Below are 13,906 nucleotides of genomic sequence, written 5' to 3' on the forward strand. Positions count from 1 at the left end.
GTATCCATAGGCATGTTCTCCACCTTGATTTATAACTTTTAAACTGCCATGTCTATTCTTGGACACTGGTTCTTCCATATGATTCTTAGGGTAAGCTCATTAAGTTCCACCAAAAATCCTGCTAGGATATTGATTGCAATTGTACTGAATATATAAATTATTTTGGGGAAATCTGGCACTTTTATACTAGGTTCCCTTCTAGAAAAATGATATATATCTCATTAATTAGATCTTCTTTTAAGACTTTCAATAAAGTTTTATAATTTTCTCTATTGTGTTAAGGATGTCTTTTTATTCTGATGTCCCAACATCTGGAGACTTACTGACCCTAGAGAGAGACTGCCCATCCAAGGGGTAGCCAATTCTTAAAGATAGTAAACTCCAGAATACTTTTCTAGGTCAAATAACCAATCCAGAATCCACTCTCCCTCCCCACATCTAGCTCTGACACTTGGAGCCAATATTCCTCTGTCCTAATCACCTCAGGGCCAGGTACCAAATAACTCAGGAAAGTCCTTATAACCCAGAGCCCAATGAAATTATTTAAACTAACCAATCCTAAACCTGTTTACCCTGTAATACTATTCCTTCACACAAAAACCACAATAAAAATTCTTGCCCAACATTTTCTTCCCACTCCCTCTGCCTCCTTACTGTCCCTGATGCCTCCCCATGTGGGCCTTCTGTATAGCCTATTATGCCGCCTGTTTCTGGCAATCTGTGAGTATAAAAACTTCTTCCTTCATGTCAGTCATATGTCTGTGTTACCATTTGTGATTAAAACAAATGGATGTCTTAAAACATCCACTACGACTGCACATGTATCTTCTGTAGATTTTTCTTATTTAATTTATGGTTTTTTCTTATTTGATTTTTAATTTTTTATTTAGTAAAATGCAGTTTTTAAGTGAATGAATTTTTCTATATTTGTATATTTCCATAACTACTACCCAGATGAAATACAGAATATTTCCAGCACCCCAAAAGGCTCCCTTGTGTATCTTCCTAATCAATACTCTTTACCCCAAAATGTAAGCACTATTTGGACTTTTTTTTTTGAGCCAGAGTGTCGCTTTGTTGCCCTGGCTAGAGTGAGAGCTGTGGCGTCAGCCTAGCTCACAGCAACCTCAAACTCCTGGGCTTCAGCGATCCTACTGCCTCAGCCTCCCGAGTAGCTGGGACTACAGGCATGCGCCACCATGCCCGGCTAATTTTTTCTATATATATTTTAGTTGGCCAGATAATTTCTTTCGATTTTTATTAGAGACGGGGGTCTCGCTCTTGCTCAGGCTGGTCTCGAACTCCTGACCTCGAGCAATCCACCCGCCTCAGCCTCCCAGAGTGCTAGGATTACAGGCGTGAGCCACTGCGCCTGGCCCACTATTTGGACTTTTAACAGCATATATTAATTTTGCCTATTCTTAATTTCTTATTGAATTATATAATATTCTTCTGTGTCTGGCTTCTTTTGTTGAACATTATATCTGTGATATACAGATAATGTGTTCCTCTTTTTCAGACATGCATATTTCATTATGTGAATATACCACAATTTATTGATTCCACTGAACATTTAGCAACTACAAATAAAATTAGTTTGAACATTCTTGTACCTATCTTTTAATAGATACAGAGACTAACTTCTGTTGAAGTAGATGCTGGATCATAGCACAGGCTTATGTTTAGCTTTAGTAGATACTAACAGTTTTCCAAAGTTGTTCTACCAATTTACATTCCCATTAGAAATGTATGAGAGCTCCATTTGCTCCATATCCTTGCCAAAATTTGATATTGTAAGTCTTTTTCATATTAACCACTGTGGGCCATAGTTTGCATGATGTTTCTTTTTGTCATCATTGTTTTGACTGGCTTAGTTATTTGTGGGAAGATTTAAAATTATTGATTCAGTATTTCTAACAGCTATACATCTATTCAGGTTTTCAATTTATTTTTAAGTTAGTTTTGTTAAATTATATTTTGCTGAGAAATTTATTTAGTCTAAATTTTCATATGTTCATCCTAAAATAATTCAGTTATTGGTCTTATCTCCTATAGCTACACCTATGATTGAGGAGTCCCTTTTCAATCCCAATGTTTGTGCCTTTTCTCCTTGATTAATCTTATCTGATGCCCATTTTCCTTGTCATTGTGAAAATAACCAGATTTAGGTTTTGGTAATCCTTTCTATTGTTTCTTTGTTTTCTGGTCATCTATTTCACCCTTACATTTATTATTTAATTACTTCTATTTTCTTTTGATGCTTTTTCCTCACATGTCCTTCTTCTGACTATACAATTAGATATTTTAGTTCATTAATTTTCAGTCATGATTTATAATATACATATATAAGGCTAAATTTTTTCCTCTAAGAATATATTTAGCTGCAGCTTACAAGGAGTGACATGTCATTTTTTTTTTTTTTTGAGACAGGGTCTTGCTCTATTGCCCAGGGCTAGAATGCAGTGGCGTCATCATAGCTCACTGTAGCCTTAAACTCCTGGGCTCCAGCAATCCTCCTGCCTCAGCCTCCCAGAGTGCTAGGATTATAGGCATGAGTCACCGTACACAGCCCAGTCTGCCTTTCTTTCCTCATCTCCTACTACATCTATTTATATGTAAATACAAAAAACTACTTAGAGTTCTTTAGCAATGATGCTCTTTGATACATTTGTATCTGCACATGCTGCCCAGAATGTGTCTGTCCCCACTTATTCACCTGGTGAAAGCAAAGTCAACACTCTACCTTAAAAATCATCTCTTATCTAAGTTGTATAAAGGAAACTAATAGCTCTTCCTTGTACTTTTTATTAGCAGCCATATTATGAATCTGGTCTTCATATATTATATGTCACTATTTTAAATAACAATGTACAAAGCGTATCTGAGTAAGTCTGAATATTAGAAAATTTAACCACGCAGCTTACACAATAGTTATATTTTGTTAGTATTTATTACTGAAAAGGCATCTTGTATTTCTTTTTTCATTTAATCTTCATATCTATATATATCAAAACAATATTGTCTTGATTTAATAGATGAAAAAACTGAGGTTTGGGAAGGTTAAATAGTTTGCCCAAGGTAACAAAGCCACTGAAAGATAAAATCTAGCTGACTCCAAAATCTAAACATTTTCCACTAAGCCATAATGGCCATCAAATACATATTGTAACTTGAATTAGGCTAACCAAATGTTGCTGTGAAAAAATGACCTATAGATTAGTTTAGGGTGGTTTTTAGAAGTTTAAGTACACATGAAAATAAATACTTAACCAATTTATGACAAATTAAGTACTTTTTTCATAACCTAATTTATATCATAGTATAAATCTTTAAAATATTTGTTGTCAAAGAAGAGAAAAATGCAGATTATGATTTTACTCTGCATAAAAGCTGCTATATTCATCCTGTTATAAACTCTTATTACCTCAAAATTTTTAAATTAAAAGTTAATTGGCATTTAAAGTTAATGGTTTCCTCTTCAGAGCTACCTAAAAAAACTTTACCTCAAGACATAATTTATACAAAATAGAAATTTTTTTATTACTTATATATTCCTAAAGGAAGACCCAACCACACTTTCTTATGAATTGAGTTTCTTTTTCTATCATATCTGAGGCAAAATTTTCCTTTTAAGAGTTCATGTGCCGGGCATGATTACAGGGTTCACGCCTGTAATCCTAGCCCTCTGGCAGGCTGAGGGGGGAGATCACTTTGAGCTCAAGAGTTCAAGACCAGCTTAAGCAAGAACGAGACCCCGTCTCTACTAAAAATAGAAAAATTAGCCAGGCACAGTGGTATGTGCCTATAATCCCAGCTACTAGAGAAGCTGAGGCAGGAGAATCATCTGAGCCCAGGAGTTTGAGGTTGTTGTGTGATAGGCTAATGCCACGACACTCTAGCCCAGGTGACAGAGTGAGCCTGCGTCTCAAAAAAATAAATAAATAATAAGAGTTCATGTAACATTTTATTTAATTTTATTAGAGGTAATCTTAAAGGCTTTTTCTCTGTTAGTTTTTTAAATTCAATGTATTGGTTTTAATTAGGTCATACAACTTAATTTTCAGAACTAAGTAAATACCATTATATTAATAATCATTATCAGTCTTCTAGGAATTAACTCCAATCCAGAATGCCAATAACATAATATTTACACATGAAAATTTTAATGGAAAATGAAAAAAAGTAGTGGGCAAAAAAGAACATTAAGTTATTCCAATGTCAAATTTCTGAAATTTTTTCACTTCAAAAATTAACTAGATTTTAAAATATGTAATATATCCTTTTATTCCCTTCAAAAAAATATTTGCTTTAAAAACACATACCTTTTTCCTTGTTTAGTTTGTTCAAGTAAGTCCACTTTCAACTTTATACATTCCTCTTTGGACACCTGCAAACTCTGTTCTTTTTCAATTACCATTTTCTGGCTCTGTTCTAATTTATCTTCTGCCTCTCTATAAAATAAAGGATATTTTTTTAAAACTATTAAAGAGATTATTTCAGGCATGCAAGAATAATTCAACATTAGGAATTCTATTACTTTAAATCAATGAGTTAAGAGAAATATGTAATAACAGACAAAGAAAAGGCATTTTCATCACTTCTCAAAAGATTTTTAAAAGGAATACAAGAATACTTCCATCAATTGAAATACATCTGAAGTAATAGCTCACATGATATTTCATGACCAGATACTGGAAGCATTACCATATAGTTCAGAAACTAGATAAGGATGACTGTTATCAGCCCCACATCCAACAATTTTTTTGACAGATCTACCCAATGCAAAAAGCAATGAGCAGTATAAATGCTGGAAAGGAAAGACAAATTTTACTTATTTGTTGATAATATCATTAGGTAATGAAAATGGAAAATTATTAGGATAAAAGAATATAAGAAATAGTTCAATTACAAAATAATTATATAAAAATCAGTAGTCTTTCCATATACTAGCAAAGAATAGGATGGGAACAAATTCACAATAACCAAACATATAAAATACCTAGAAATAAACTTAAAATAATATGTATAACAAAGAAAATTACAAAATTCTGATGGACATAAAAGACAACTTCAGTGTATATCAGAATCATCTGAACTTGCTAAACACAGACTTCTGGGTCTCACTTCCCCATTTGTGATTCAGTAAGCCTGAGATGTGACCTAAGAATTTGCATTTCTAACAAGTTCCCAAAAGATGCTAATACTACTGGTCCCATAACTACACTTTTAAAACACTCAAATAGAGTAATATGCTATTTAATATACATATATTTCCCACTTTATTCAAAGCAGAAGAGGGGAATAAATTATAAAGTGCCTGATTCCTTATATTTTATTTCTTGAACTCCCACTGAAGCACTGGATATATATTGCTATGCAGAGCAAGAAATGAACTAATTCATATTTAACAAAAGCACATAAATGAGCATCTCAGCTTAGATCTAGCCTTTTTTAGGCCCTATATACTGCACGCAACCTGCAGTCAAGAGGAGTTATGAGTGACTGAAAACAGAGTCAATAAGTTCCAAGACAAATGGTTACTGGGGTAGAGGTAGGGAACAAGATTTAACAGGATATAACACGAAGTAGAAGTAGAAAATAAAAATTTTAAAGCTATAAAAAGTATATTTACCTCAAAACTTTATCTTGGGCTGCAACTTCTGCTTCTAAACTTATAATCTGCTCTTCTAAGATTGGAACACTGGCTGCCTGCTGTTGAGCAGATTCAAGCATAGAAACCTAAAACATAAAAACAACTTTTAGAGTACTTTCTTTCAGGAAATAACTTAATCTTGGTCTTTAGTTTTTTTCCTGTCAGAGAGGGTTCAATAGGACTCCTCAATCATTAGTAAAATGTAAAGCTCATCTTATCTATTCCTTTGATCAACATTTACATGGGCATGTCATCATCATAAGCCAGTCTCAGCGTCTAACCTCCTGCTATTACCCTCAACTTAATATCCCAGTATAACTGATTAGCTATTTGAGAGAAAAAATAGAATCTCTGATACCATCTAGGAAGACAGAAAATTAGACATAAAAATATCAAACTATTAAAAATCATATAAGAAAATACTCAATAAATTTTATTATTTAAAAACTTAATTTTAGAATGCATGCTTACTAGAGAAAATCTCTAGATAAGCACAGTAATCCTACAACTTATAACAGAGTGCAACTGTTGTGGTAGCAGAAATCTTACAATCTAAATGGTGTGGAAGAGAATATCAATAAGAGAACTAATTATCTCTGAAAAAAAAGTTTAGGACATGAACACATGACGTACAGTAGAGGACAGGGGTGAGGTCCCAGATGGAAAACCAGGGATACAGTTCAAAGTCTCTGCAGATAACAGTCACTCTTTTTCCCACTCCCAGAACACTAATAGCAAGGCAATGGCCTACCAGAAAAGAGGTAGAAGGTTTATTATCTGAAGAAACTGAAAAAGAGAGGCTTGGGACTCTGGGACACTAGGTAAAACGATGAGCAGGGATGAGGTAAACCTATAAACAAGGGGATTAATATAAAACCATCAGACTCCAGCTTACTAATCCATCTGATTTAGGGCTACCCCACAGGTGGGAAATCAAAGGATCCTTTGCTAGAGAAACTCAACAGCTCCAAAGAAAAAGACTATCACAAAATAATACTGGTTGTGGGTAGTTGGGTATTTCCCTACAAAAGAACCACCTGCCCCCAAACCATCATTCACAAATGAAGCCCACTGGACAACTTCACCAATACATAGAGAGCTTCCAGACAGCATTTAAATGCTTTTCTCTTAAATATGAACAGCCAAAACACTAATATCTAAAAAAACCTTCTAACACGAAAGTCAGAGATCCAAACAAAAAAAAGAAAGTACCAAGCAAAGCAAACATAAAAAAAAATTATTAAAATTTCAGAGTGCTGAGAGGATACTGCATCAGGATGTTATGAAATATAAAACAATCAGAGAATAAGAAAAAGCTTTAGAAAATGAAAAAAGTATGACAGTCAAAATAAGGGATTCAATAAAAGTATAAAAAGTAACATGAGGAAATCTCCTAAAAAGAATCACAGGAAGACAAGAAGATGAAAAATACCAGAAAAAAATCTGGAAGATTTAGAAGACCAATCCAGGTGGTCCAATATTCACCTAATAGGAAATATAGAAGAAAACAAGGAATAAAATTATGTAGGAAAAATTTCTAGGACCAAAAGACACAAGTTTCCAGCCTGAAAGGTCCCTTGTGTACCCAACGTGAGCAATAAAGTGCTATTCAAGGACACACTGCTATGCAATTTTAAACATCAGGGAAAGAGGGAAGACCCTAAAAACTACCATAAAGTGAAAAACAAAGGGGAAAAAAATTACAAGCTAAGGAAAATGATTGACAATGGCATCAGACTTTTCAAAGCAGCACTGGAGGATAGAAGAAAGCAATATCCTAAAAATCCTGATATAAAATAATTTTAAACCTGAAATTCAATTATGAGTGGGAGAGAAATTAAGAAATTTTCAGACAAGAAAGGAAGCAACTAGAAAATATGCTCCAATTATACAAAGAATAAATTAAGAAAGAACATAAGATTCAGGAAATGGTAGGTTCAATGTAGAAGACCATCAGAGAGGAGTTCCAGGATGGCAGCTGGACAGTAGGCCTGGGGGGCAAAAGGCTCAGAAAGAGCAGGATACCAGAAGTGTAAGTACAAACATTGCCAGTGGTTCGTACCTATAATTCTAGCACTTTGGGAGGCTGAGGTGGGAGGATTGCTTGAGGCCAGGAGTCCAAGACCAGCCTGAGCAACATATCCGTACCCCATCTTTGCCAAAAACAGAAAATTAGTTGGGTGCAGTGGCATGGGCTTGTAGTCCTACCTACTAGGGAGGCTGAAGCAGGAGAATCCCTTAAGCCCAGGAGTTTGAGGCTGCAGTGAGCTATGACTGTGCCACTAACCTTCAGCTTGGGTGACAGAGCAAGATCCTGTGTCAGAAAAACAAAAACAAATTGCTAAAAGGTAAATTATGAATATACTGATGGGGCCAATGGGGCTTTTCAGCAAAAGATTACCAAGGTTGGCATATGTGCAACATCAAAAGGTCAGACCTGCCCTGAAAAAGGAAGCTTCTCGTTGTTATAATATTTAAACAATTTAGAAAATGCTGAGCTGGAAAGTAAAATTCCAATGTCTGTCTTACTGCCTAGAATAAATAACCACTGGTGAGTTTTTTTTGTTTGTTATGTTTAGAGACAGGGTATCATTTTCTCACCAGGCTGGAGTGCAGCGGCACAATCATAGCTCACTGTAGTCTACAGCTCCTGAGCTCAAATGATCTTCCTGCCTCAGCCTCCTGAGTAGCTGGTACTACAGGCGCACACCACCATGCCTGCCTAATTTTATTTTTTTTTAGAGATAGGGTCTCACTCTGTTGCCCAGGCTGGTCTCATACGCCTGGCCTTAAGCGATCCTCATGCCTCGGTCTCCTAACGTCCTAGGATTACAGGTGCAGAGCCACCACGCCCGGCCCACTGCTATGTTTACGAGGGCTGTTGGGAAAGTATCCAGCCATTGTTAATATGTAATTTTCATATTACATGGCTGGATACTTTAGGCCTCGTATATTCTAAAAAGAAAGGTCCACAAGACTATTATTATTTCCTTTAAATAATTAAGTATTTATGACTTTAAAAAGAGAAATTACCTACAATTGAAGAAAAATTTAAAATATAATTAATAAACAGAAAAGTTGAACAAATCACAAAGAAATCTAAATGGCAAACAAGTACACTGCAAAGGTAAACCTCATAAGAAATCAAGAAAAATAATATTTTTCCCTCAAAGTGACCAAAAAAATGTAGAATACTTAATGTTGAGTGCAATAAATGACTGAGAAACATTCTTTCCCTGTAATTTGGTCATTCTGCCTCTGGAAAGCTATCCTAGAAATAATCCCAAACATCAAAAGAAGTTTTATGTTCATTGTTGCATCTTTTCTCCTTGGGCTGAAATAAACCCTAATAGCACTTTGTTTTCTTTGAAAGATATAAAAGAAAAATAAAGCTTACTCATAACTCTTCTACTTAAAACTATATATGTAATATATATATAATGCCTGTAAAAGAAAAGAGTTAAAGCCCCACCCCAACCTTCCAATTCCTCTTGAAATTATCAACAGAATGGAGCAGTCTTTCTTTCCTTATATACATCATATGTATATCTACACACAAACACACAAACATACTCATGTGCACGCTTTATAAAAAGCAAAACAGATAATTATAGGTATGTACCGCTCCATGTTTTTATACCACTAATATATTAGATAATAATTTTTGAATGCTGATTATATACACCGTTCTGCCTTTATACATATCATTTAAATCTCATAATGATTCATATAAGTCAAACAACTTTGCAATTTAGTACGATATATTTATCTCATTTTAATAAAAAGGCTTTGTTGCTATCCATTTTATGGGCATACCATAATTTACCATGTCTATTGTTGGATATTTTAGTTTCCTCTATTATAATTTTGTATAATAGCAATCACACGTAAAAAATAGGACACCACTGAAATAGGGGAATTATTAACTAAGTTACATTATAATCACATACTGAAATATAAGGCTACCCTAAAAATGATCAATGAAAAAGCTATGTAAATGCCTCAGAAAATACTTAGACTATATATGCAGTAAAAAACATAGGAAAAAAAAAAACTATTTAAAACAGTCTGGATTCAACTATGTAATAAACCAATGAAGTGGTTTCTAGATGGAGGAAATTCTGGGTGGTCTTTCTCCCTCTTCTTTTTAAGTTTTCAAAGATGAGAATGTATTATTTTAAAAAGGAAGATAAATAAATAAGCTACACTTCTTTTACCTAAGAAATAAAACCACACAAATTGGTAATATTGACTTTAAGAAGCTGACTTAACTAAATGCAAAAACTATAAAGTTTCCCTAAATCATTTTCAGATATAAAATTCATATAAAATTTATGTCATAACATGTTGATACTATAGTATAATATCATAGTAAAAATTATTATACATAACACACTAAGACAATATAAAGAATATTTTTCCAATTATAAATTTTAAAATGATTACAACTATTTTCTGTTGGCATACTCATGATTCAAGATACATACTTTTGCTCTTGACTGTGTTAATTCAAAGTGGATAGATTCTATTTTAGTCATTAAAGAATGATTCTGTGTGACCAAACAAGTATTCTGTTGCCTAAGTTTATTAAGTTTCTCTCGAAGGCTTTTAATCTCCTGTTCCACAGAGGTAGGAGATGAAAAAGACATCTGAAAAATGAAAAAGAACAATCTATTTTGAATTATTTCAATTAAGGATTACATGTAATTAATGGAAAATGATGAACAATTATGAATAAGATGACTAAGCAGCTGAGAAAAAGGGTTAAAATATTTAGTGAGTGCTGACAAAGAATATGTGGGACAATCAGTACTCTCTCCTCCACTGCTGGTGGAACTGTACATAAGTACAACTTGGAAAACAGTAGTACACTTTGGAAAACTTGGTATTATCCAGAAAAGCTGAATATGCTAAGACCCAACAATATCATTCCTGGGTATAAATCTGACAGAAATTTTTGTACTTTTGCAACTAAAGATATTACACAAAAATATTCATTGCTACATTGTCCACAAGAGACAATAAATGGAAAGAATATCTGAGTGATATATTTATGTAATTCAAAGTCAAAACAATATGAAAGTATACACAGAAGTCTCCTTCCCATCTGTAATAGGTAGGTAACCATTTTTATAAGTTTCTTGTTTAGTCTTCTAGTGATTCCACATGCATATACAAGCAATACAAATTACCCATTTCCCTCACTTTCATATGCAAAAACTAGCATATTATATACATAGTTCTGCACTTTGCATTTTACTTGAAAAATATATAGTTTCTCCATAATCAATACATTGAGAAACTCTTATCCTTTTTTTCTCCACTGCATAGTTTTCATTGCATGAACAAACCATTAGTTTATCCAACTAACGTTACCCCTACTATTGGACACTTGAGCTATTTCTAATCTTTTAATGTGACAAACAATGCCTCATTTTGTGCCTGGTCAGGTATGCCTGTAGGATAGTTTTCCAGAAATGAAAGTTCCAAGTCAAGGTCAATGTATTTGTAATTTTGGTAAATACTGCCAAATGCCTCTCCATAGTGTTACATCATTTTGCACTCCCATTAGGCAATATATGTGCCCTGGAATATCACCAGCAAAATATATTGTCAAATATCTGGAAGCTTAACAATTTGACAGGTAACAACTGGTATTTAAGTATAGTTTCATTTTAAATTACTCTTAATATAAGTGAGATTGGACACCTTTTTCATTAGTTTGAAGAACATTTTTCTTTTCCATTCATGTCTTTTGCCCACGGGTTATTGATTTTTTTCCTTCTCACTTTCTAGGAGATCTTCACATATTAGAGAGATTAGCCCTTTGTCTTTGATATGCATTACCAATATTTTTTTTCCCTATTTGTGATTTGTCTCTTGATTTTGCTCATGGTAAAACACAACAATTTCCACTAGGGCATATACACAATAAAAATGATCAGCAATGTGAATTAGGATAGAGATCAAACTTCTCAGAATTACATACTCTTTGCAGACATGGAATTTGAATGTATTTCTAAAATGTCGGCTCAGATAGCTTCATTAAGCAGCTTCCTATTCAGCAATCCCACTACTGGGTATCTACCCAAAGGAAAAGAAATCATTATATCAAAGATACCTGCACCCCTGTGTTTATCACAGCACTATTCACAATAGCAAAGATATGGAATCAACCTAATATCCATCAATAGATGATTGGATAAAGAAAATGTGGTATGTGTGTATATACATATATATATATATATATATACACACGTACACACAATGGAATACTATTCAGCCATTAAAAACATGAAATAATCTCTTTTGCGGCAACATGGATGGAATTGGACGCTATTACCTTAAGTGTAACAACTCAGACACAGAAATACCTCATGTTCTCACTTATAAATGGGAGCTAAATAATGTGTACACATGGACATAGAGTATAGATTAATAGGCACTGAGACTTGGAAGAGCGGAGGGGTGGATGATGAGAAATTACTTAATGAATATAACCAATGTACACTATTTGGGTGATAGATATACTGAAAGCCCAGACTTCACCACTATGCAATATATCCATGTTATAAAATTGCACTTGTACTCCTAAAATTTATACAAAAAGAAAAGCAGCTTCCTAACCAAAAGAAAATCTCTTATTAGTTGGCTTTCTAAAAGGAAAAGGTCAAATTTGTATCCAAAAAGTTTATGCTGTGTATATGCTACCATATCTGTGTATATACATATTGAGGGTGGGGGAATAAAGAACAGAAAGGAGAGTGGAAAGGGAGATAAAAAGGTTGAGTAAGGAAGAGGGATAAACACAGGTAGACAGATAATATAATAGAATAAGAAAGAGGGAAAGAGTTCCAGACCAGGAAAAGATCTCTAACATCATCAACAAAACTTAGGGATAATGAAAGAAGAATAGTGCCTGCTATCAAATAGTACTGGATCCAGTCTAAACAATGGGTGTACTTTAACTACTTAATAAATAATTGGTGCTCTATTATATACAGTGCATAGTGCTAAAATCAAGGGGATTAAAATTTACCTTGGAGAAGAAGACATTTAACTGCAAAATGGTAACAAATATAGATGTTTAAAAATAGAGTAATATACCAAGATAACTACTTTCTTGTTAGGACATAAAAAGAACAATTATATTTAAATTCTTAAGAACCAAAGACTACAGAAAACATGAATAAAGCATTTAAACAAAAACTGAAAGAAAAAATATTTTAAGTAGACAGATCTAAAACTACAACTACTTTTAAGTAAGTAGGTCTAAAAATAATAACCTTATCTCTTGGCTTTTTTTGAAAGTCAGTACTGTTACCAGATGTTTTACAAACTTTTTTATAAGGTGAGTAATTCAAAAGTCCACAGTGGCTAGGCTGAACAAGATCTTCCAAAATGGGCCCTTCAGACTTTGAGGGATTAGAGGCATAATCGGATTTTTCACTTGGACTAACACTAGAGAAATAAGAAAAACATATTTTAGTTCTTAGGTAGTTTAAGTATTCACTACAAATTGCTATACATTAGATAAAAAAAAAAAAAGAACCAGAAATGCTGCTGACAATTAAGATTCATAGTTATGAACATAAGGCAATGTTTCCACTACATTTTAAATAAACCATAATTAGTTTTAAACTAGCAACCTATGCATTTCCAGAGCCTCTATGCTAGGATTACTTAGGATTCAAAAAATAGTCATAGTAATAAAAGACTAATAAATCCCAAAATATATATTTTATACTCTGAATTCTAACACATTAAAGGTGTTTTACAAATGTAAGTGCTGCTCTAATATTCCTATTTTTCCCTAAACTGAGAGTTATATTCAAAGTACAGAGGCCAGGCATGGTGGCTTCTGCCTACAGTCTCAGTTCCTCAGGAGGCTGAGGCAGGAGGACTGCTTGTGCCCAGGAGTTTGAGGCTACAATGAGCTATGATCATGCCACCGTACTCCAGCCTGGATAGAGTGAGAACCTGTCTCTAAAAAAAAAAGTACGTATAGGAAATTCCAGAGGTATATTACAAACACAATATATAATACTGAAATCTATACATTTTATATTCATAAATTAAAGTCATACTCTGAATTCTCTATGTGATTAAACTTACTTACATGGATAACTCTTCCCCTAAACTTTGCAAACTCCATTCTGTTATTTTCAGTTCATGTCTTAAGGAAGCAACATTTGCAAGCAAACTTTCTTCTTCATTGTCTTTATTATAGTAGTCTGAAGAACTAGATTCCAT

At 33.6% G+C, this 13,906-nt stretch overlaps 1 protein-coding gene across 1 annotated transcript in view; it reads right to left on the minus strand.

The window, feature by feature from the left end:
- Positions 1 to 13,906, minus strand: part of CCDC18 (coiled-coil domain containing 18) — a 94,866-nt gene extending 80,960 nt beyond the window's left edge. The window contains exons 1-5 of the mRNA XM_045547516.1: positions 13,773 to 13,906; positions 12,940 to 13,114; positions 10,141 to 10,302; positions 5,633 to 5,739; positions 4,323 to 4,451 (exon numbers count right to left, since the gene is read on the minus strand). Coding sequence (XP_045403472.1) covers positions 4,323 to 4,451; positions 5,633 to 5,739; positions 10,141 to 10,302; positions 12,940 to 13,114; positions 13,773 to 13,906 — 707 coding nt within the window. The remainder of the gene's footprint in view (positions 1 to 4,322; positions 4,452 to 5,632; positions 5,740 to 10,140; positions 10,303 to 12,939; positions 13,115 to 13,772) is intronic.

This window comes from Lemur catta, chromosome 3 (genome assembly GCF_020740605.2).
Source record: "Lemur catta isolate mLemCat1 chromosome 3, mLemCat1.pri, whole genome shotgun sequence".
Classification (NCBI taxonomy): domain Eukaryota; kingdom Metazoa; phylum Chordata; class Mammalia; order Primates; family Lemuridae; genus Lemur; species Lemur catta.